The sequence below is a fragment of the Larus michahellis genome, chromosome 14 (genome assembly GCF_964199755.1).
Source record: "Larus michahellis chromosome 14, bLarMic1.1, whole genome shotgun sequence".
Classification (NCBI taxonomy): Eukaryota; Metazoa; Chordata; class Aves; order Charadriiformes; family Laridae; genus Larus; species Larus michahellis.
This window is the reverse complement of record NC_133909.1, coordinates 10,230,332-10,252,508: the sequence shown is the minus strand read 5'-3', so window position 1 is coordinate 10,252,508 and position 22,177 is coordinate 10,230,332. Positions and strand designations below refer to the sequence as shown.

The 22,177-nt window shown below is 38.9% G+C and overlaps 1 protein-coding gene across 7 annotated transcripts; it reads right to left on the bottom strand.

The window, feature by feature from the left end:
* Nucleotides 1-1,345: 1,345 nt before the first annotated feature.
* On the bottom strand, nucleotides 1,346-22,174 carry CSNK1D (casein kinase 1 delta). 7 transcript variants are annotated; one of them, XR_012589913.1, is made up of 11 exons: nucleotides 21,878-22,171; nucleotides 16,785-16,895; nucleotides 14,894-15,042; nucleotides 14,166-14,394; nucleotides 13,627-13,797; nucleotides 11,862-12,010; nucleotides 11,214-11,385; nucleotides 10,716-10,855; nucleotides 5,414-5,480; nucleotides 3,710-3,772; nucleotides 2,400-3,562 (listed from the first exon to the last, which is right to left on the bottom strand). XR_012589913.1 is itself a non-coding variant. In XM_074607698.1 (10 exons), the coding sequence occupies exons 1-9, from the start codon at nucleotides 21,951-21,953 to the stop codon at nucleotides 5,448-5,450; spliced, it is 1,230 nt and encodes a 409-aa protein (XP_074463799.1). In that variant the 5' UTR covers nucleotides 21,954-22,174; the 3' UTR covers nucleotides 1,346-3,562; nucleotides 5,414-5,447. The 7 variants fall into 7 exon arrangements, 5 of the variants coding, with proteins under 5 accessions (XP_074463799.1, XP_074463802.1, XP_074463798.1 ...); XM_074607698.1 differs by lacking the exon at nucleotides 3,710-3,772 and having other exon boundaries at nucleotides 1,346-3,562; nucleotides 21,878-22,174; XR_012589914.1 differs by lacking the exon at nucleotides 13,627-13,797.
* Between the last annotated feature and the right edge of the window lie 3 nt (nucleotides 22,175-22,177).

Below are 22,177 nucleotides of genomic sequence, written 5' to 3'. Positions count from 1 at the left end.
AAACTTTTTTATTCTTGACCTGTCTCATCCAGTGAATTTTAGGAGCTACTTTGCTGTAGGATTGATAAATTCATGGTGGATTACACTTCCTCACAACTGGATTAAATCTAGATTTCTGACCAGATGGCTCAGCCCTATTAAAGAAACATCAGCGTTGTTTGTTTTCACTTAGTGTTTTGTATACATGAAGCGCTGCTTTTGTAAAGCAAAAGTTAAAGAACAAAATAAATACCTTTTTATTTCATTATTTTACAAAGAGAAAATAAATATCCTTGAAACAAACATGTACGCTCTAGCCAGTGATCTACTTACAAATCTCTAAACTCATTGTAAAGATTCTTGTCGGGAAATTCAATTTCTGAAAGTGTTGCCTCTGACATTTGACAGAGGAGCTGCCACTCAGAAGTTTGTAACTTGGGGAGAGAAAGACAACAAATAGCTGTGCTTGTGATGTTTTTCCCCATCGGAGAATGAAGGATGTCTCTGAGTTCTACACGCCTTCCTCCAAGGGAGATTTGGAGTACTTTTATGAAGTTAACGTGGAATATATGGACCCCTTCAATGCTTTTATTTAATAGCTGTCTTAAAGCCTACGATTTATTTTAAATTGTTTTCATGGTACTTGTACTGCAAAGAATTCAAGGACTCTGTAACCATCAAGATTATGCAAAACAGCTGCACAGGTGCCATTTTTCCACATAAAAGCACACAGCCAGTTCTAAATAAAAACTGTGAGGATAAATTAAGTATCTTCCCAATTTTTAAAGACCTGCTAATCAGAAACACAGAGGATTCCTGAAGGTGCGTTTGCCCTCGGATTATGAATAGACTTCTGAGAATTACATAGCAAAAGCCGGGACTTTTATTACACAGGGCACTGCGGGTAGAGCTCAGTATTCCTCTGGCTTCTGTCCTACCTCCCAGAACTGCGCACGTCTCAACAGCAATTCTCTTCCCATACTTCCTATCAATACAATGGATTACTGACAAGAGAAAGCATTTGTAAAAGACTTCTGGAAAAGCAGCAATATCCAAACAAAACCATTTACCTTTCCAGAGACAAAAGACATGCTTTCTGTGAGCAAAGCAATGAATGCCTTCTCTTTCTTCCTGTACGCCCTAACTGCTGCATTCTGACCGTGACTACCAAAATCCTTCAGTGAAAATTTTAGTACCACAACAATGCCTTCAAATGTTTGCAACTGACAACGTTCTTTGTAGGTACAGAGACTCCTTAAAAAAAAAAAAAAAAAAAAATCAAAAAAAAAAGAAAGAAGAAGAAAGAAGTTAAGAAGTTACACCAAGTAAAGAGTAAGGATTCATTTTAAGTAAGTTACACCAAAGAAGAAGTTATTATGAATGTATTTACACAATTGTTAAAGTACACAAATACAGTGGTAGTACAAATGAAGTGCTCTGAGATACTGGTTTCCAATACACAGGTTTATATAGACAGTCTATTTTCCGCATGATGGAATTTAACTATTATGAAGGACAAAAACTGCCCACACGTGAGTACAATTCAAGAAGTCTGCAGTCAACTTTAAGTAGAGTACAGCAATCTAATGTTCCAGATACAGAGAGAATAAAGAGGCTGCCTTTGTAAGTCCCTCTAACAGTACATTATTAACCACAGATATTTACAAGGAAAGCACAGTGAGGTGTAAAACTGTTCAAATGGTAGTGCACATGCCTAAAATACTGAAGTTTATAGTAACTGAGGAAATAATTCTCTTATGCAAACTTATCAATGAGTCAAACTCTTAAGCTTTTCCACTATACTCTCCCCAAACACAGGTGTCCCAGTCAGACCCAGAGTACGTACGGGCAAGTCGCTAGTGTTCTAAAAACATCCAGAGCATGACTAATACTTAATATGTGGACCTTTGAGAGGGGCAAAAAAAGAATTTGTAAACAAACACCGAAACAATAAAAATTACTCTTCATAAAACTTTGAAGACCAATATGCCTTTAAAAAAATTTTGTTTTCAAGCAGGGAAGAATTTCTCAAAATACCTAACTGTTCAAACAAAATCTCTGCGTATACTATCGTTTCTAACATGGAATTCTGCATTACTTCAGTCACATTAGTATCAACGGTACTTCTGATACTGTTCTAAGTACTGTGAGGACAGAATACTTACTTTTATTTTATGAGACAGTTTACGGTAACAAACAATATGAAGAATCTCCCCTATTCCATAACCAACAGGTGCTAACAACACCTGCAACAGTTTTTTTGGACAACCTAAGCATGATGAGTCATTCATTCCTAGCTAATGATTCTGGGCATACTCAGGTTGAATACAATTAGCAATAATGGCATGCACCTGAATTGTAAAAAGTCTCAGGATTTCACAGCAAGAATAGGTTGTTTTGGGTTGGGTTTTCGTTTGGGGTTTGTTTTTTTTTTTTTTTTTTTTTTTTTTTAAAGAATTCCTTTTTTGAGTCTCGGCATGAAACAGAAGGCCTGAATCAATTTATTTATTTATTTTTAAACATGTAGATGCTGAATGAAACGTGCAAATTCACCAAAGACTCAGTAGCAACACGTATTTTCCACTTGCAATACCCTCTAAGCTAACCAGCCTCAGAGTGCAGGAAACAAAATAAAAGTGACGTTTGAAACTATCCATTCACCCAAACTAAGCAGAGAGATAGGACAAACTTTCAAATTCTAAATCCCTCAAATGCCAGAGTCTTTCACTTTGTCCTTCATTTTCTTTACAAAAAAAGAAATCCATTATCACCATCTCTACTATACTTACACTCTCCAGCAGGGTACTTAGTTTTCCTCTTTTATGAAAAAGATCAATTATTAAAAATTCCTTTGTGGTACACGGAAAGTTAAATGTTAAGTGTGAACGAAGACAGCAAACAGCAAAGTAAAATTCTAACAGTTTTTAAAATTTCATGAGAAAACCGTCTCAGTCAGAATGGGACCATACAAATAAGTAAACAGTTTAAATAAAGTCAGATGGTTTTGATTCATTTACATGTTCCCTGCCAGACTAATTTTTTTAAACAAGAAATTTCAAGTCATTGTCTTTAGTTTAGGTTTCTTTATATTCTACATTTTTAAATCAGACAAAAGCAAGAGTTCTTTACAGAGAATTAAGCCAATAATTTTAGCAAAATGATACAAAAAACTTTCTTAAACCAAGTAAAAGATTTATAGTTACAGTAGAATAATAAAAAGGGGGTAAAGTCTGCCGCCTGTGGAGGGAAAACTGAAACGGCCGTCCGATAACAGGCGGTCAACTCTGTAAACCATCTTTCTTTTCCAGCCCTGTTACCACAGGGTTCTCTTAAGGTCATTGGGTTTCTGGCAAAAGCATCCTGTAATGGCAGCTGCTGGAGTCTGTCCATGTTCCTCCAAGTACCTTTTAAGTCACATGGAGAACTCCAACTGTAATGTTTCCGCTCTAGTTCAAGGTATTTTTGCTAGTAAAGCCATTGGTAACATAGGAGATCAGCCATGCATTATCTGCCCTCCATGGCAAAATAATTTTCATCGGTGCACAGCAGACTGGAGAACACTGGTAGTTACCCGAGCAGGAATCTACCAAAGCCAAAAAACAAGACAACATCAGCACATATCATTCCAGTTAACATACAAGTGGCTCTCAATGTACTTTTAAATAGTTCGTTGCCAAAAGTAAGTGTGTGAATTTAAAATCCAATGAGCTATACGATGTTTCGCACCCACCTGTAGCTACACGAAGTTCCCTGTATTTTCCTTCTTTATTAGAAGTTAACATGGAAAATTCACCTTTCCAGCCAGAGGGGATGTTTTGAAGAAAAGTAAACAGAGCATAAACATGCACAGAAGAAATAACAAACCAGATGAAAACACCACCAATGTGTAGAAACAGACTCAATGAATAATTAAGTTGGAAAAAAAAAATTCCAATAAGAGGGTAAAAAAATTTAATTATTTTCAATGGCTTTTAATTTTTCATGGGACATTGTGTTAAAAGACACTTCATTTATTTCCATAGCTTGACCTATTTCAATAACAGTGTAACACTATTTCAGTAACACTTTCACTGTGAAAGTGAAAAACGACCACCATACGTCACTGCAATTTAAGAAGCGAGAAACGTCTAAGTAGCTGAATCGGTATTCAGTATTAATTTCAGTTGTAAACAGCTACAAATAGTAAGGCATACAGTAAAGGCCAACCAATGCAGACGTAACCCTAAGCAGACCAGAATCTGCACGTCTCCCGCACACAAGCTTTCTTTCCAATGCAAAGCTCTACGTTTGCCCCGCCCCCCCTTTTTTTTTTAATTTTTTATTTATTTTTGACCAAGGTCTGATAATTGTAATTTAAAAGTGTTAAGCTGCCATTTACAGTTGGATCTTTTTAATGTTACAAACTACGAAGCAGCTTGTGCACAGTCAGCCAAGCACACAAAGCAGGAGGAGAAAACAGAAGAGGAACAGCAGGATTCTTCACCAACTAGAGATACGGGATTAGTGCAAGCTTAGGCTTTATAGAGAACGTGAGGCAGCAGACAGTTATACAACAGAATTTCTTAAGGAACAGAAAAATCTCACAGCCTTTTTTTAATAAGAAGCAAAGCAAAGAAGCTCCTGAAATACTTAAGAAAGCATCCTTCAGCCATCAAGGTTCAGATTCCAACTGAAACTTGTTATTTCCCTGATGAAACCCGTTAATGCCAAAAGCAGAACAGACTAAAAAGCCAAAAGCTGCACACAGAAAGGCAGAAACTTCTACTGCACTGAAAAGTGGAAAGGAGTTCTAAATACCCAGATCCAAGTCTGCCTACCTCCGAGATGCTCGTGTTCAAACTATTCTCATTAGTGTGTGAACATTTTTAAAATATAGATCTGAATAGATCTGACTATTTTTAAAATGACAGCTCATAAGGAATGGATAAGAATATAAACCAGGGAGAAATGGATAGAGCTGTAGCAGAACGTTCCATTCACGACAAGACAGAGCCTTATTCGAGTAATACAGTCAATTGAGTCTTCATACAAGTATTTTGATTTTACAATTCTGAAGCCGATCTGGTTTTGAATGGATGACACACTGCCGCATGAACATCCCTGGAAAGACATGCAATTCTCAAACAGCTAAAATTTAGACTTCATTATTTTATTTTATTGTTGACACTTGAACGGTTTTAGGGACTTTTTAAGTCACTATTTTTGTCAATTCTGCTTAAGAGTCCAAGAGGAACAGCAGCAATAATTCAACTTTTGGAAGGACATTTACTTTTAGTTAGAGTTAGAGAAAAACCAATGCTTCATCAAGCATCTGACCGGAAGGCCCAGGTACAACTATGAGATAATGTGAGGAGAAGAAGCAAAGTCGGATGTTTCCAAGGATTTTTTTTCCCCGCCCCATCCAAAGTTTTGGTGTCTAATGAGAAGCACTCACCCAGTGCTGCCTTCCAACGAAAGGAGACGAGCAGCTACTTGCCATGGTGTTCGAAAGGAATGCTATTCTGAGGTAGGGGAAAAGACAGCAATTTGTAACAATTCCACTGCCCCAATATATAAAGATGTCTAACAAATACCCAACCTAAACTTGCAGTAGCAAATGTATCTCTTGAGGAACTCTGCAATCAGACTTCTATAAGACATTTCTATCATATTAAGAGATACGTAAAAGGAACAAATCATATTCCTCAAAGAAAGCTGACAGGGTCAGAAGAACAACGCAGAGTATGATGCCTATTAAGATGGATATATGGAGAAAGATTTGCTCATGAGGAGATGGAAAATGCAGAGGCATTGGAAGCATGTTGCTTTTTCCCTAGGGAAGCGGCACAACACTTCAGTTGTTCAATGCCGGTGTTGGCTACAGTCTTCTAAAAACTTCCTCTGTCAAAGAGACTTAATCAAATATTTCTTTGTGCAGCACTCCAACCTCTTCTTCCAACTATGGAGAGAATACCTCTGTTACCAGCAGGAAATATGCACAGCTTTGACTGTTGGGTGCTGAACATGCTACATTCAGGAAAAAAAAAATTAAACAACTTACTGTATACCATGAGCAGTCGGGTTGAACCTTCTGTGAAAGGGAATGAAGGCTACTCACCCACAACTAGACTCCTGAGATGAGCACTGCTTTCGGGATGCAGTCTGTGCAATATGGACAGACAACTGATTCAAAGTAGTCTTTACTGGAATGCTCATGACCTCCTTTACTAGGTTTCTTAACGTTTAAAGACTGACTATGTAAAGGAGACTTAGTGAACAGTTTGCTCACAGAGCCCAAGAGCAGAAGGATCTTTTAACAGCTGGTATGATTTTCTGTCCAGCACAGATCACAGCTCTTCATTGCACAGAGACTTGTAATTTAGGCTTGCTTTAGACCTGAATACACCACCTAGAAACGAATACAGTTTTGATGCAAAGGCAAAGGGGACAGATGACCTACTTCTTTTAGTTCAGCAGGTGGCTGCCTTCACTTAGGCCTCTGTTTCACTCTTCTTTAAATGTGAGTGGTTTTAATTTTAAGTAATAAGTTCTTCACATACATTTTCTGAATAAATGTCAGTTCCTGTTAAAATAATTGTCTCTAAAATACTACACCAACTAACTCAAGATGACCTCTTACCCTTCAGACAAACTGAAAGATGTTGATTTGAAATTCTTGCACTGTACAATCTGTTTCCTCAAGGAAACAGACCTGTTTTCCCAAGGTCAATTTTTATTGCTCTTCTTAGTGTTACAGTTTTCCAATTAAGATACTGAGAAATGAACTAAGCATAATATTCCAGCACCCATCTCATTAATGACATGAAAGAACCTCTCCATTTCTGGTCATTACTGTATCATACATAAATGCAAGGATGAAATCGCTCCCTTTCATGATGACATCACAGTAACCGCTCCAACATTACACCTAAAGCCTCCTCAGTCACTGGTTACCACAGCTATAGTTCCCAAAATATAAGACAATGGTCTCCACTGCTTCTTCCTAATCAGGTGTTGGAGTACTGCAGTAATACACATTTTATGTGAATAGGCTTCACCTGACTGCTCAGCTCTCACTGATGTTTATGGCCGTCAAACATCTGACAACTTGCAGATTTTTAGCTGTTGCCTTCAATTCCATATAATCGAGAAAAGTACTGAATAACGTCTGCCATAGAATTTATGTAATTTCATTAGAAATGTTTAAGTTTCACAGACATGCTAGATGTTACTCCAATAAACACTCATTACTTCCTGTTACAAAGTGCTAGTCTTTCTAATGAGAATGGTTTAGGTACTATGTGGACAATACCTTGGAGGTGGGGAATATACGTGACACCTGTTTTGCTATCCTTACCAATTACCATTTTTCCATGAGTGTTAAATTTCTCTGAGAAGAACTATTTTACATAAGAGAATGTAAGTTTGTATTAATATACATTCCCAGCCTTCATTTTCAGTTTCAGTCTGAACTGACTGGAAGTCATTTTGGAAAAAAGAAAGATAAAAATGTGGAGACATCTTTAAGAACTCTACGTAGAGCTAAGCAGCTTCATCATTTCTTTGAGTAACCTCCGCACATTTCCATTGCCCAGAGTTTAACAAGCAGTAGCCTTTCCTCTAGACAATGAGAGGTGGAGATTACAGACACAGCATCGCCTTACCAAACCAAGGCATCCAAATAAAATAAAATAACAAAACTAATTTATTGAGTTATAAATAGCAACTCTTACAAATGCACTTCTTAACATAAGACATCTGTAGGTCTGCACAGCAAACTTTAAAAGCTGCTTTCTACCAGGAGTATGATTTAAGCACTTCCTGAAAAAGGAGCAGTGGTAGCCTATTTACTTAAGACTTACAAAGGAAACTAAGACACTTGGAATGGGCACGGACAAAGAGTTGCTGTTCTTTACTGTTCCCCTGATAAGAAGCAGTATGGATTATTTTCTATATTCTTGCACCTAGCCAATCAAAATTCTCCTTAATAACCTTGCCATGCGAGTTCAATACTTTAAGTTTTCCTGACTAAGAACAGGGTATAAGATAATGGGAAACCCATGGCTTTAACTGGTAACCTGGTAAACATCTAAGGATAAATTTTGATTATGGTAGAACTACCTTAATGTTATGAAGACAGTAAGAGCATAAGCTGTGAAGACTTGCAACTTGAGCCATCTCACCTGCTACGGAGTAAGTGAAAACTGGGAAAATGAAAAGCAAATTTTCTCTAATGAGCTCAAGGGGAACTGTTATAAGGTAGAATCTAAGTAAATCTATCTTGCATTCCAAATCCGAGAGGCCCATGGGAAGCTGTTTAAGTTGTCCTATGGTTGCACACTGTTATTCAGTCACCACGAGTGGAGACCAGCAGTGGTTCACTGCCTTGATAAGAACTAAATGAAGACAACAGATGATGAACGCTTAATTCTAACAAACTCAGAGAAGATCATGACTAGGCTGCTACTGGGATTATCAAGAGGTCAACCAAGTGATCCCATAGTTGGAGCAGAGTGTTAAAAAGGGCGGGTATGGAAATGTGCCATTAAGCCAGACTGTACTGTTGGCCCACGCCACAAATTATACATCTGATTACTCAAAGATTACTCTAAAGAACCCACAGTCCTACACAATCTCAGAGTACTCCCACTCTACAAGTTAGGCAGGAGCAAAATGTTATCTGCAAACCCACCTGCATTATTTATACATTACGATGTTTAGAAAAGCATCACTGGCACACCGAGTTACATCAGCAATGTAACAAAAAAATGAAAGATGAAGTCTCTCCTAACACAGGCAAGTAACATCGCTGTGCTTATTTCTGTTACTCCCATTAATTAGTTATCAGACTGGCAACAGAGACAAAGCATCTGAGATTTGCTCAGAATGCCAGAGACAAACCCTGGGCATACACACTATACCAGGAAACCATCTTCACATCGGAGTAAATGTTCAGGGGGAACTCAGCCCCACACCCTCACAGAACAGCTGAGGTCAGAAGGGACCCCTGGCAATCATCTAGTCCAAACCCAACACCCAAAGCAAGGTCAACTAGAGCAGGCTGTACAGGACAATGTCCAATTGGGCTCCAAATAATTCACAAGAGGGACACGCCACAACCTCTTAGGGCAACCTGTTCCAGTCCTTGCCCACCCTCATAGTAAAAAAGTTTTCTTATGTCTAAATGGTAATTTCTTATATTTCAGTTAGTGCCCACTGTCCGTTGTCCACTCACTGGATATCGCTGAGAAGAGTCTGGCTGCACCTTCTTTACATTCTTCTGTCAGGTATTTACGCATATTTACAAGATCCATAACTATATGCAGTTTTACCTTCTTTGTTTTCATACTGTTTACAAGCTTCAGCCATAAAATATTTCAACGTGAGAATTTCTGGTGGCAAGAATTGTAGTTCAGTGAGCAATTTAAGCTGGCAAAAATCACCACCAAAGTCAACACAGAAAACCTCACCTGTCTCCTATTCTCATCCAGTCATTTTTCTCTATCCCTTGTGCAAGCATGAACATTTTTGTGCAGCTATGTGGTGAAACAATTCATTCAGCTGAAAATCAACTCAAAAAATCCCACTTTTGTTACAGAAGAATTGTTTCTCCAATTCAATTCACCCTGTCTTCATTAGAAATACCCACCTGGCCTCCATCTAAAAAAGCATTCCCTCGAGCAGTACGATTTTATATATAAGAACATGTATCATCCAAAATAATTAATTCTGCCAATTAAATGATGAAGCCAAAAGGAACTGAGTTAATTTTTATCAATATGCTCTGGCAACGAGGAATAAAATGGGTCCACGGCAAAAATTATGCAGTTAGAACTCCAGCACAGCATTGGGGCATGATGGAAAAAGCCCTAGGCGACTGCACCAGTCCTCATGACAGACTGCTCTCCCGGCAATATTGCAGTATGCCTACAGTACAGGTGATTCCCCATTCTGTAAGTAAGACTAAAGGTAAGCTGTAAAAAGCTAGACCATACACTACTTAGGACAAGTCTGTGTGAATACCCTGAAAAAGGAACGTTTCAGCTATAGCATAAAGAGTTAAAAATATATTTCAACATTGTTTATCAGACTTAAAAAGAAGCAGTCCTAAAATCTCTTTGCTAAGTCACTGTGACCAATGAGGATGATTTCAGTGCTGACTGTGGCTATGAATCACTGTATCATTCATCCTCCTGCCATCCTCTTCAAATGAGCCTTCTGCGACCTATCCATCATCCACGTATGTGGCTTCTTATCTGCTCTGAACTACAGTACTGCACTACAACATTTCTTCACTTTTGCACTTTTCTGTTCTTCACCAACTATTTCTTGTCTATTCTGCACCAACATTCGCTGCTCTGTTGATTTGGAAGAATGACTCACAACTGCCTCTAACTTACTCTGCTTCCTCATTGATAACAGATAAAAGAAATTCGATAAGCAAATGAGCTAAACACTATAATTGTAGGTAAAAATGCTGTATCTCCAGGATTTAGCATCATCTTGTACACCAATGACTCTGTATTACTTTGAGTACTTTATGCTTATTGCTGCCAAGGTAAAAAAAAAAAAAAAGTTTTCTTTACAGTAGTCTACAGCCAGCTCACAAACATTCAGTTAAAATGTCAAGTATTTATATGAGCCAACATCATCTGCAAAATCACTATGACATCACATCAACTAGCTGGTATGTTCTTTTGGCAAATTAACTTTATCATATCATCCTCATTTTTCCATTACACAGCAATCTTTTTTACCTGTGAAGTTGACATGCGAGAGGTATCTTGTCGGCCTGTTAAGTCAGACGACGAGATATTGACTGGGGCACCGCGATGCAATCTCATACTCACTTTCCTTTCTCGTTCCATACCAGATACTGGCCGAGGAGAGGTGTTGGCTGTGAGAAAATACTGCATTAGATTCCCATAATGAGAAATGCGATTATAACCTGGTCACTGATAAAATTACACTCTTGTTGTTTGCACATGAGAATTCCAGATTAAAACAAGAGAAATCAAGGCCTTTGTTTTACGTTCACAGAAATCTAAATAGCAACTGGCAGGTAATGAGTGTACACAATTACCTTCGATCTACTGAAAAGCAAGGAGGAGAAAAAACAAAAAACCCAGACCCTGACCACAGACAACTACCATTCAGGTATCCTAATTCTCATTTAGAATTTTCAATGACCAGGAGCAAACTGCAAATTAAGAGTTGTCTACAAGGTGCATCTATCTGGGTATTTGCTTACTTACCAGCATGTGAAGTTGGGGTAAGAGGAGTAGGAGGAGCTACATCTTGCGTTCCTCTCAGCCTGCCAGAAGCAGTGGAGGGTAATCCACGCACAGCTGGATTTCGTGTATGTCTCAATCTTTCCTCTCGTTCTCGTCTTTCACGTTCAGCATCTTCAGCCGCCCTGCTTGCACCCTACGGGTCAAGAGTAGTGAACAACCTGGGAGATTACTGAGTTTACAGTTATATATTCGGATAAAAATACTGAAAATAAAGAACTGGACAACCCATTAATTGAAGCTTGCTAGGGCATTAGACACCTCCTCAACAGTTGCAAATGACCTGTGCTGAAGATCAAGGTGGGAGAAAATAAGAATTCCGCAACCTAGCACGGTGACTGCCCTGAAGGAAGTATCTCAGAAGCCTGACACATTTAAAACTCTATAACTTCAGCTTAGTTGTCATTCAACTCATTCAACAGCCATCTCATGGCTTCTGTATCTCCTGCCTTTCCTTATTTCCTGATCTTTTTTCTAGACAATATAGCTTCCAGGAGGAGAAAGGCAAGACAATCTTACAGTATCAGTTAAGATACTCAAAACTGACAATGCAGTAAAAAAAATACCATTACAAAAAAAAAAAAATTTTAGAAAGCTATGTCAGCTACTCACAAATTTCAGCATGTTCCAGTCAAACACATAGTCATACGAGAACCCTTGTCGGTGGAAGAGGTTTCTGAATAATTGCCTTAGATAGGAATAGTCCGGTTTGTCATCAAAACGCAAAGAACGGCAGAAATTCAAGTACGTGGCAAATTCAGCTGTAATAAAAAAGAGCCTGTTTTTTTCCTTCAGCTTCACATTTGCTTTTTATAATTCTGAATCACCCAAAAAACCTCCCAACCAGTCCAAACCCACCAAATAGGGAATCTCCTAAATATAAGAAAAAGAATAATGACCTAATACCAGAAATCTACGACAGGCAACACTATAGCCCACCTATCAAGTCAACCCTGAAAAGGAAATTATTTGTCTGTCACAGAGTAGATCTCATTTGTCATCATCAGAGAGGAACTAATATTAAATTTCTTGACCCAACCATTGGCTGGGGGTGGGGGGGGAAGGAGAAAGGGGGAAGGGGGAGAAGTTTAAAACTACAGTTGAGCAAAGAAAAGAGAATGGGTTTTTTGCCCTTCTTTGCTTTGAATATATTTAAATGCAATTTATTGCAGGACATGGACTAGCATCTCTTGGTTGTTAAGGCACATAAAGATTTATGTCTGCTACCAAACAAAACATGCAAAAACTAGGGGACCCACATAAATTTCCCATATGCGTCATGCTATAATTTTAGATTTGCAATAATCTGAACACCTGTTTTATATGGCACACAAAGTATTAGTTACACAGCAAAGAAACGAATATCGTTGTGAATTCAATGCACCAGAAATAACAGCAGTATCAAAATACCAGCTTTTGAGTTCAGGTCTTTCCAGCTGAAATAATATATTAATAACTTACGTTAAGAAAGAAATTCTAACAAACAGCACAAGAAAACTTGATTAGTCTTCCCTGCCTGTTAACCCCAGAGAAAAAATACACTGAATCTAAAGAAACACATATGAAGCAACATTTGAAACAGATCGAAGACAGTAAATTTTCATATAACCCAACAAAAACTATAGTTCTCCTTACCGTACCTAGCTGCTGAAGACAAGAACGTGTAAAGAATAGAGACAGAACTAGTCATGAAAGATCAACCATGTTCTCCAGTGGCAGCTAATGTTAACAAGTTTTAAAACCGATTTAAGTATAATTTTTCAGGGTTCAAAAATGCCTAGTTATTACTGTGGTGCAAATACCAAATTGAGAAAAAGAACAGCTTTGAGGCATGATGCTAGGATATAGGTGGGTTTCTTATGCCTCTCATAGATGCTGACCATCAACAGGCCAAACCAGATGAACCTGGAATGACAATTCCCAAGTGAAACAACTGCAATAAGTAAGACGTGCATCTGACTATACAATCTGATTTATCCAAGAAACAGTACCCACACATACGAAGAAACGGGTAGTTTTGCAAAAAGCTACTTGTCTGTTCGAGTTATCCAGCCAGCATCGATGCATGCACACACAATGCAGTGCAAATCAGATGTACCACGCTATACTTCAACTAGAGGGCACCGCAATGATTGTTTACTAATAGTTAAGACCAGGGATAAATAGAAATGGTCTACGATTGCCAAGATCCTGGTCTTGAAAGCACAGTATCTTTAGCATGGATGTATCCAATCATGGGGTTGGGGGGGGTGAGGGTGGGAGAGAGAGAGAGAGAGAGAGAGAAATAAAAAAGACTGGTAGAATTCAGTGTAAAGAAAAAAGAAATACCACTACAAATGTGAACATGTAGGCCTAGTGCCACTTAAGAGTAACTTACAAGGATATCCTTTACACAAAACCTCAATGGGTGTAGACATTTTCTTTTCACTGATACGTTCGTATTTCTGCCTCTTTGTTGCTGCTTTCAGTCCCTGCCAGGGGAGGGAGCCCAGGTTAAAATACATCAGTACATAGCCCAAGGACTCCAAGTCATCTCTGCGAGATTGCTCTACAACAGCATAAAAAAGTGGACTCATTAGGTTTCATTTTCTACTGGAAAAACAAAAGACTGTGCAACAAGACTGTCATAAAAACCCTTAGAAAAACAAGAGATATCTGAGAGTTACTATGCCCATGATATACTCATCCAGTATAAGAAAAGGCCTGTCACCCTTGTAGTTAGTAAAAAATGTGCTAATTCCTGAGAATTACAAAGTGACCGAATCCCACCCCATCAAGAGACAGGAAGCCAAGCATGCTGCACTGTTAGTGCCAGAACTAAGGAGACTGTCTTCTGTGCTTCCATAAAGCAACATCTACTTGCACTAAAATTATGTGCATCGACACTATTCCTATTTATTGCTTTCCCCAGCTCACCAATTCCAAGATGAGTGTTGATGGATGCATAACGGGCAGTTCCTGTTAAGTTTTTATTTTCACGATATGGAATATGTTGGTGAGTTCGAGCATCTCGATACTTCTTTGCTAATCCAAAGTCTATTATGTAGACAAGATTGCCTTTCTTCCCCAGGCCCATTAAGAAGTTATCTGGCTTCACATCTCGGTGAATGAAGTTCTTAGAGTGAATATATTCAATCCGACTAATCTAAATACAGAGAAAAAAAAAATAAAAAAAAAATAATCAGAGAGACTGGGCATACACTGTTTTTCTTATAAAAACACTAGGAAAACTGTTTTAATGATAAAAGAGGTAACAAAACTTTTTATTGTAAAATTTAAGGGCGTTAAAGAGAACATAATTTAGAAGACAATAGATAAACCTTCTCTCCAGCTCTTTCCCTGTACCTATTTTACATTTGTTTCCAAAAACTTTCTTCAGGGAATTTCTTTGTCTTTGAGCAGTGCAACACCTGGTTTGCAAACAGCACAGGCCCAGTTTTTAAAAATCAAATTAAGACTTTGGTTTCACTTTTGTTGGGGCACTTTATATTTACAGAACCAAAATTATTTTCGAGTCTTTTCTCTAATGACACAGCCTATTCCCCTCTGAATTACAGAACTAAAACGTAGTTGGTTATGGTCTCTCAAGGAACTTTAATATCCCAACATACTACACTATCAAGATCAACAAAGCAGCCTCCTACCATTTGGTCAGCAAGCAATAGGACTGTCTTGAGACTAAATTTCCTTGAACAAAAATTGAAGAGATCTTCAAGACTCGGTCCCAACAGCTCCATCACCATTACATTGTAGTCCCCTTCCGCTCCACACCACTTAATTGTGGGAATACCCACTACAAAAAAAGGAAACAGTTTATTCAGTATAACAATTGGATTTATACAGTTCATACACACAAATCTTCAAGGTTCTCTGAGAGGGTCATTACTAAGAATGTTTGTATTTACAGTGTAGCTTAATATTTTATGCTACTTTCAGCCATTCCAAAATGAAGTTCGATAATTTCGCAGCAGAACCAACATAAAATTATAGCAACAGAGGTCTAAAAATAGTCTTTTTCCTCTTCCCCAGAAACCTCCCAGTCTTTGTGCTTAGCTTGTAACTTGGAAGTGTTTAGTGTTTTTGCTGGATTTGAACCTTAAACATTTTACAAGTATTACCGAGATGGCAACAAGGAGCAAATTGGAAGTCTGAAAATAAAAACACCGACAAACCACTAAATATTATTACTGAAGAAGGCCTTAGAAATAACTTCTTATTTTCAAAGCCTACAAGATCACCATAAAATACCTCTCTCTCCTATTTCAATTTGCAATTAATTTTCACCCTCGCTTCATACTCTTGTTTGTTCTATAGTTCCATTTTATTTGCTGTTTGGTGAATATCTACCAAAGTAGCATTGTTTACAAGAGGCTCGAGAGCGATAAAATTAGCCTCGCTTTATGCAGAATCTCAGTAAAGTTATTTCACACAAAACTATATAATTGCTGAAAAATTTTCAATTAAACCTGTACAGAGGTAGCCTTATTCAGAATTTCAGATGCCTTTACTTTGAGTTAATTGTATGCCTTTTGAAAGTGAAATGGTATAATTCATCCATTTTAAACTCTTACCTTTACTCGATATGCATTATTTTTTCCTGAATTCCCTTCACAGAGAAACCCTTATTCGGGTGGAAACTTAACCTTCTGCCACCTGCCTCTGCAGCATCCATCCTCAGAAGGAATCTGCCATCATAGCCTTAGTAAGCCCCTAAAGGAAGCATTTTACTCTATGAAGGGTACTCAGGTTACACGCAGGCAGCAACTGAATGAGGCAGGAATTAAAAAGTAACTAAATGCAAATACACGTGATCATCCATTCCCAGATGTATGATTACTGTACTTTGCATTTGAGATACAGCGTGGAATGTAGTCTTTATGCAAAGTATAGCCTCACTTAAGAAGAATTCAGGGGACTATGAAACAAAAGCAAAACTTAACTACACAGAGTTTATGTCCCAGAACTGCATGGGGATCTTACATTTGCAGAATTCCAAAATATAGGAGTGAGTTATCCTAGCAGAGTGCCAGGCAGTAGCTACAAAGTTGCTTCACTCCTCTACTACTAATGCCATTTTGTGTTAAATTCCCACAGCAAGGAAATATTTTTAACTCAGAAGAAAGAATACTAACTATCATATATAACAAAAGTTAACCTGAATTTACTAAGTTTAGAATTGTGCTACTATAAAAGCAAGCCAAAGCTCCAGAACAGTGGTTACCATCTTTCACTGACCTGTGAGAAACAAAAGTGTAATGGCAGCGTACTGCCATACAGGACCATACTTCGTTCCACATTGCTCGAGGTTTTCACATTTTAACGCTCTGGGACCATGAGCAACATTGGAAGGTCTTAGTGCTTACCATGAAGTTTTTTGTAGCCATGGATTTGGAGGCTGCTACTCTACATTGCACACAGCCCCCTTTCCCATCTTCTTATATGTCAAAAGAGATCTTAACCATTAAATACGTCCAGGTGGCAGACACATAAAACAAAAAAAGTTAAATCTCAGAAGAAGTAAGATAATTTGCTTGCCTCCACCCTGCATCATTTTGTAGATTTTACTCTCGATGTGGAGCTGAGGATGTTTGGTTTTCACACATTCCAACTTAATTGCAACCTCCTCCCCGGCAGCAATATCAGTTCCTAAAACCAGAATAATTTAAAACATTGGTCAAAATACGTTTTAAGATCCATTTCCGTTATCAAGACTGGAATGAAACAAATATTGGCAAACTACTTCTCGATGAGAAACATCCAGAGATTATTAAGTACTTTCAACCACGATTATCTAAAAGTTATTCTGAAGTGTTACAGATTCTCTCCAACAGACTAGCAGTTTAAGAGACAACTATCAGATGCTGTAGCACACGAAGCCAAACCTGCTGCTATCCCATTCCAAACATAATAGGAGCACATCTTCTGAGGGGTGTCTTTCCACTTCCAGTTGGTGGTGGAAGTGCTCAGAATGAGTGTATGGAATTACTAAATTGGCTAAAAATACAAAAGTACAGCATTGTTCACACATTAAGGAAAAGTATAAAGTCAAGAGGCTTCTGAGGTAGAAAACAGCCACAGTTGGCATGAAGAATACAACACCTGTGGTGCCCTGATAAGGATGCTTGTGAAGCTACATGAGGTACGGGGCGGGATGCAATTATTCTGCGGCTTTACCCTATGATGTATAGCAGATACGGGAATGGGATGATACCATGATACAGATAAGCTGCCAATTAGCTGCCCGCTCGATACTCGGAGCCAACATTTTGTCAAATTTTGATGAAATGCTGTCCTTTGTGCGAACTTTGCTCATTATAATGTCATTATAATACCAAAACACACCTCCATCCCGAAGGCTACCTGCCTCCAAGGTGCGACCACTCCTTCTTGAGACTGCGCCCTGAATTTCTCGTAAACTATACCTTTAATTGTGAAGCGAGAGAATTTTACACCAATCACGATAAAAGTATATATGACTGAAGTCACTCAAACTCCACCTTGAAGATAACAAATAGTATAAAAATAGCCCGAGAGAGGGGGGGATACCCAGGGAAGACACCATCGCAAAGAATTCCATCACTGACTTCCGGGATCAGTCGACGGGCTGAGCCTTTCTTCCCCACCATAGGGACGCCTTTGGGTAAGACTTAGATTAATCTGAGTGCTTTCTCAGGAAACTTAGAAATTTCTCTAGAGAATCTCTTTCCTACATTTATAGCCAGGCTGTATCATTTATAACTTTGTCGCGTTTTGTATAGGTAACAGTACTTTCATTTGCACGTGCTTTGCAGACAGTGTATTTATTTATCACCATCAATCCTAAGAACCTATATATCTGTTGTTTAAATAAACTGCACTTTTTAAGTAGCTAGTCATTTCGGTTTCTCACTGAACGCAACCAAAGACTCAAGAGTGGCCGTGCTAGTTCATGAGCACAACTAGACTGAAGGTGCAGTCCACTATTAGTGTATCCAAATCGTAACAGTTTAATATGTATTAAACGCAATTGGACTGATAGTGCTGAATTGGGCATCACTCAGAATTTAAACCTAGCCACACCTAGCCTCCCACCTGTGTGAGGAGTGTTAGAGCACAAGGGGGTTTATCTTCTGCCAAAACTGCTTTGCCCCTTTCACGCAACAGAGTGTTTACAGGTGTAGCATGTATCCCTGCCAACCTAAGAAATGCTAGGAATTCAGATCACCTCCTCTTATGCCTTGGAAACACAGACTACAACTTCCCTAAATCTCAACATACTCCAGATGTATTCAGACACCTTATGATTTTATCCGGTTGGAAGGCAGATTATCTAAAATCAATAATTTGTCCTCTCAAAACCCTTTTTTAAAATTTCATTAAATTCTTGTTTCAGGAATCAAGTGACTAAAAAACTGGCTTACCTGTTCACTTTCAAAGTTTGAACGTATGTAGGGAAAATAACTGAGTCAAGAAACGTTTGCCTCCACCCTGCCTGTGACATACTGTCACAGCCAAGCAATTTAGGAACTATGGGGAAACAGGAATTGGCAAAAGGAGATGCGTGACACTTTTCAGACATATCACCAAGTCTCTCTACTTTCAGAATTTGGCTTTCTCTTTTCTGCATTACCTCATGGTTTAGTATCACATGAAGTATATCACCTGCTGTTTGTTCTGGTCCCCACTCTTAAAAGCATAACTTGAGGCCTACTAGTTTTTGTTTGGAAAGAAACAGTACGCAATCATCTTGAACTCTCTTCCTCCATGATGATCAGGATTTCATAGACTTCTAAACCCTAGGACAAAATTTCTAAAATAACTCTGTAACCACCAAAACCTTAGCTTCCTTTAAGGAAAACACAATAATATTTGAGAAGTAGTAAGAAGCAGTAATTTGAGAGATCAATAATTAAAAAGTAGTAATAAGCAGTATAATGAGAAATTCACCATTTGTAAGTGAAAAAGATAGTCTAGAGTTGCAAAAGTATTTTCTTTTAAACTGCAAAATTCCAATTTACTTGGAATTGTAAAATCCTCTACCATAAGGAAAGCCTTGGAAATTATTTTAGTTAGTTTAAAACCCAAAATTAATTATTAAGAAAAATATATAGGTAATGCAAAAATAATGAAAAGACAGCGACTGCAATGCCTTTGTGACTCGTATTTCATGGACTAAGCAACAAAACTCTGCCCTCCACTTTTTATACTATTTAGAATATCTGGGAATCCATTTCTTTCATATCTCCCTCTGGATGGTAACTTCAAAAGATGCAGGTACACTAAGTTCCTAAATTTTATTTTGTTTAAGTTGCCCACACTCCTTTATTTACAATAGTGCCTTACCTTTCAAAATCCTGTCCCACAGACCCCGCCACTCTAAGCATGCAAAGCTGAGGCCATTCCAAATTCCAGAAGACATATTTTGAAGTATGAGGGAGAATAGAAGAGATTATGAAAGAACAATAACAACAGAGACATCAGCTCTGTATTCCAAAGAGCTGATCAAAAGAAAGAAGGTCCCTACCCTGTACTCTGGAATGCCTTCAACACCCTTGTAGCTGCATTAAAAAAAAATAGAGGAGGACTGGAAACAGGCAAAAATAATCAAATCTTCCTTTTCAAAGCATAAATCCAAGCTCAAAATCTACACTGAGGTAATCTACAAATTTACTAAGGGCTATCAGAAGGCATGGGCACTTAAAAAATTAATGACTTCTGAAAGAATTTTAAAAGTTATTTTAAGGCACTTATGTCCTACTGTACAGTCTGAGTGTCCAAGTAGAAACTTGTGGGTTTTTTTAAAAAAACAACACATTTCATTACCACAAAAAGCATAGATTTCAAATGCTTCTGTTTTACCACATAACAGCAGGCAAACCAAATGGGCCTCTACAAAAGGCTTCGGTTCTTGAGAAACAGCCCCCCCATTCTGTTAGCTGGATCTTCCAGGTATCTAATTCTGTACCAGTTCCTGGCTCAGGCATGACATTTGCAGCAAGTCCTAAAAGTAAATCTATGTTCGCTACTTAAGAGATAAAAAGAAGAGGTCAAAAACTGAGGATGAGGAATTCTTGTGCAAAAGGCAGCATGGCAGTAGTACTGATATACGGAGAACTATTATTTCCTGTGCAACTTTACTGGTGTGGGCTGTATGCATAAACATAAAAGTGACAAATAAGAAAATGCTTATTTTACTTTCACTTTAAATTTATACTATAATATAAATTGATTTACCTGAGCAGTAGTCAAATGCTAAAGTAGGAGTTTCTCAAATAATCTAAAATTTTTCAGACTTTAACTGCTATCCTAATCTCCACCCAAAATCCCAATGGTAGCCAATGAGGATTTTTGCACAAGCATACCATCGTTCTCACAACAGTCTTCGATCTTTAATGCAAGCATTGCAGAGAGAAAGAATCACGTTCTCTGCCTCTAGACAACCACATGCCTTCAGCTAGAAACATGAGATTTTTCATCAGGTATATGATCTATATTACGGATAACCATTATCTGCTAACAAGCAGCTTTATCTAACAAATTATTTTGGAATGCCAGCTGTGCGCTGCAACACGAAGCACTGCTGTCTAGGAAGAAAAAACACCTCTCATACTGCATACACTGTCAAACACTCTACATACGTTAGCTAGTGACGTTGCTTTTACCCTCCAGACGTATGCAGCAAATGCACCTTAGCCCCTGCGAGTTCCACCTCCCCTGCTTTTTCACTTGCTTTTTTAAGTTACCACAATTTTCAAATGCAGAGTACTCATTTCTGTGTGACAGGATATAAAATTTATATTTCTCTGAACTTAACCCACTTCTTCTGTTTTAAGAGTCTGCAGAACATTTTGAGTATTTTAAAAATGCTAGCTTTCAAAACTTGTTGTACCCACTACTGCTTGTCATAATCATAAGCAGTAAACCATTATGACAGAGAACCACATAAACAGACAGGCAAGGACAATGCCAATCCTGGCAACTTTACAACTGCGTAGAAATCATGGTAGCAGAATAAGATATATGCATTAGGGCAACATTCAAGCAACAGGATAGCCAAACTATGATGATTCTTTGAAGGACTTGAGGGATTTTTTAACTGTAACCTAGTCATCCGTAGTTGTGCAATTTTTTTCTTAGGCCTCGCAAGAGAAACAACATCCTTATGACAGCAATTTTTCCTAGTCCACTGCAGTGATATTTAACCCTGATGCACATATTTCTTTCCCAAAATATGTTTCTGACCGTGGTGGGTTTTTTTATTTCAAATCAGGGGATTTATACCGTTACCCCCATTTTACAGATGAGGAGATTAACGGTGCCCAAGGTCACAAGACAACAATGAGACAAGGCAGCTAAATAAGCCAGAATTTCCGCACTGTCCAAATTAGGACATGGATGTCAACAAAATATTAAATTGCTATTCCTGTGTCCCTACCAAGGTACTTCATATCAAAGGGCATTTCTCGGGCAGCAGCGCAGCCTGAGCTCCAGCCGGGGTGAAACGAGGTCCCGAGGGCTGCCCCCGGCCCAACCCCGCCGGGCTGGAAGCGGGCACGGCAGCGAGGAGCGCCCACCCCGGCCTGTCCCCCGCCGTTCTCCACAGAGCCTCGGGCCCGCCACGTTCGTTCCCAGCGAGCCACCCTCCTTACCCAGGTAGATGTCCCCGAAGGAGCCGCTCCCAATCTTCCGGCCCAGCCGGTACCGGTTCCCAACCCTCAGCTCCATGGCGGCAACTCGGCTCGTCCGCGACCCGCCCCGCCGGCTCGCGCTCTGCCGCCTCACAGCCCTGCGGTTCCCGATGCCATCGCGGCTTTGATCGCGCTCGATACTAGTGAGACAGGCAGCACCGTCGCCGTAGCTCCCGGGAAGGATGGACGCGGATTCCCCGCAGGACCGGCCGCTCAGCCTCTCCGGCTGCCGGCCGCCATACTGCGTGACCTCACTTCCCT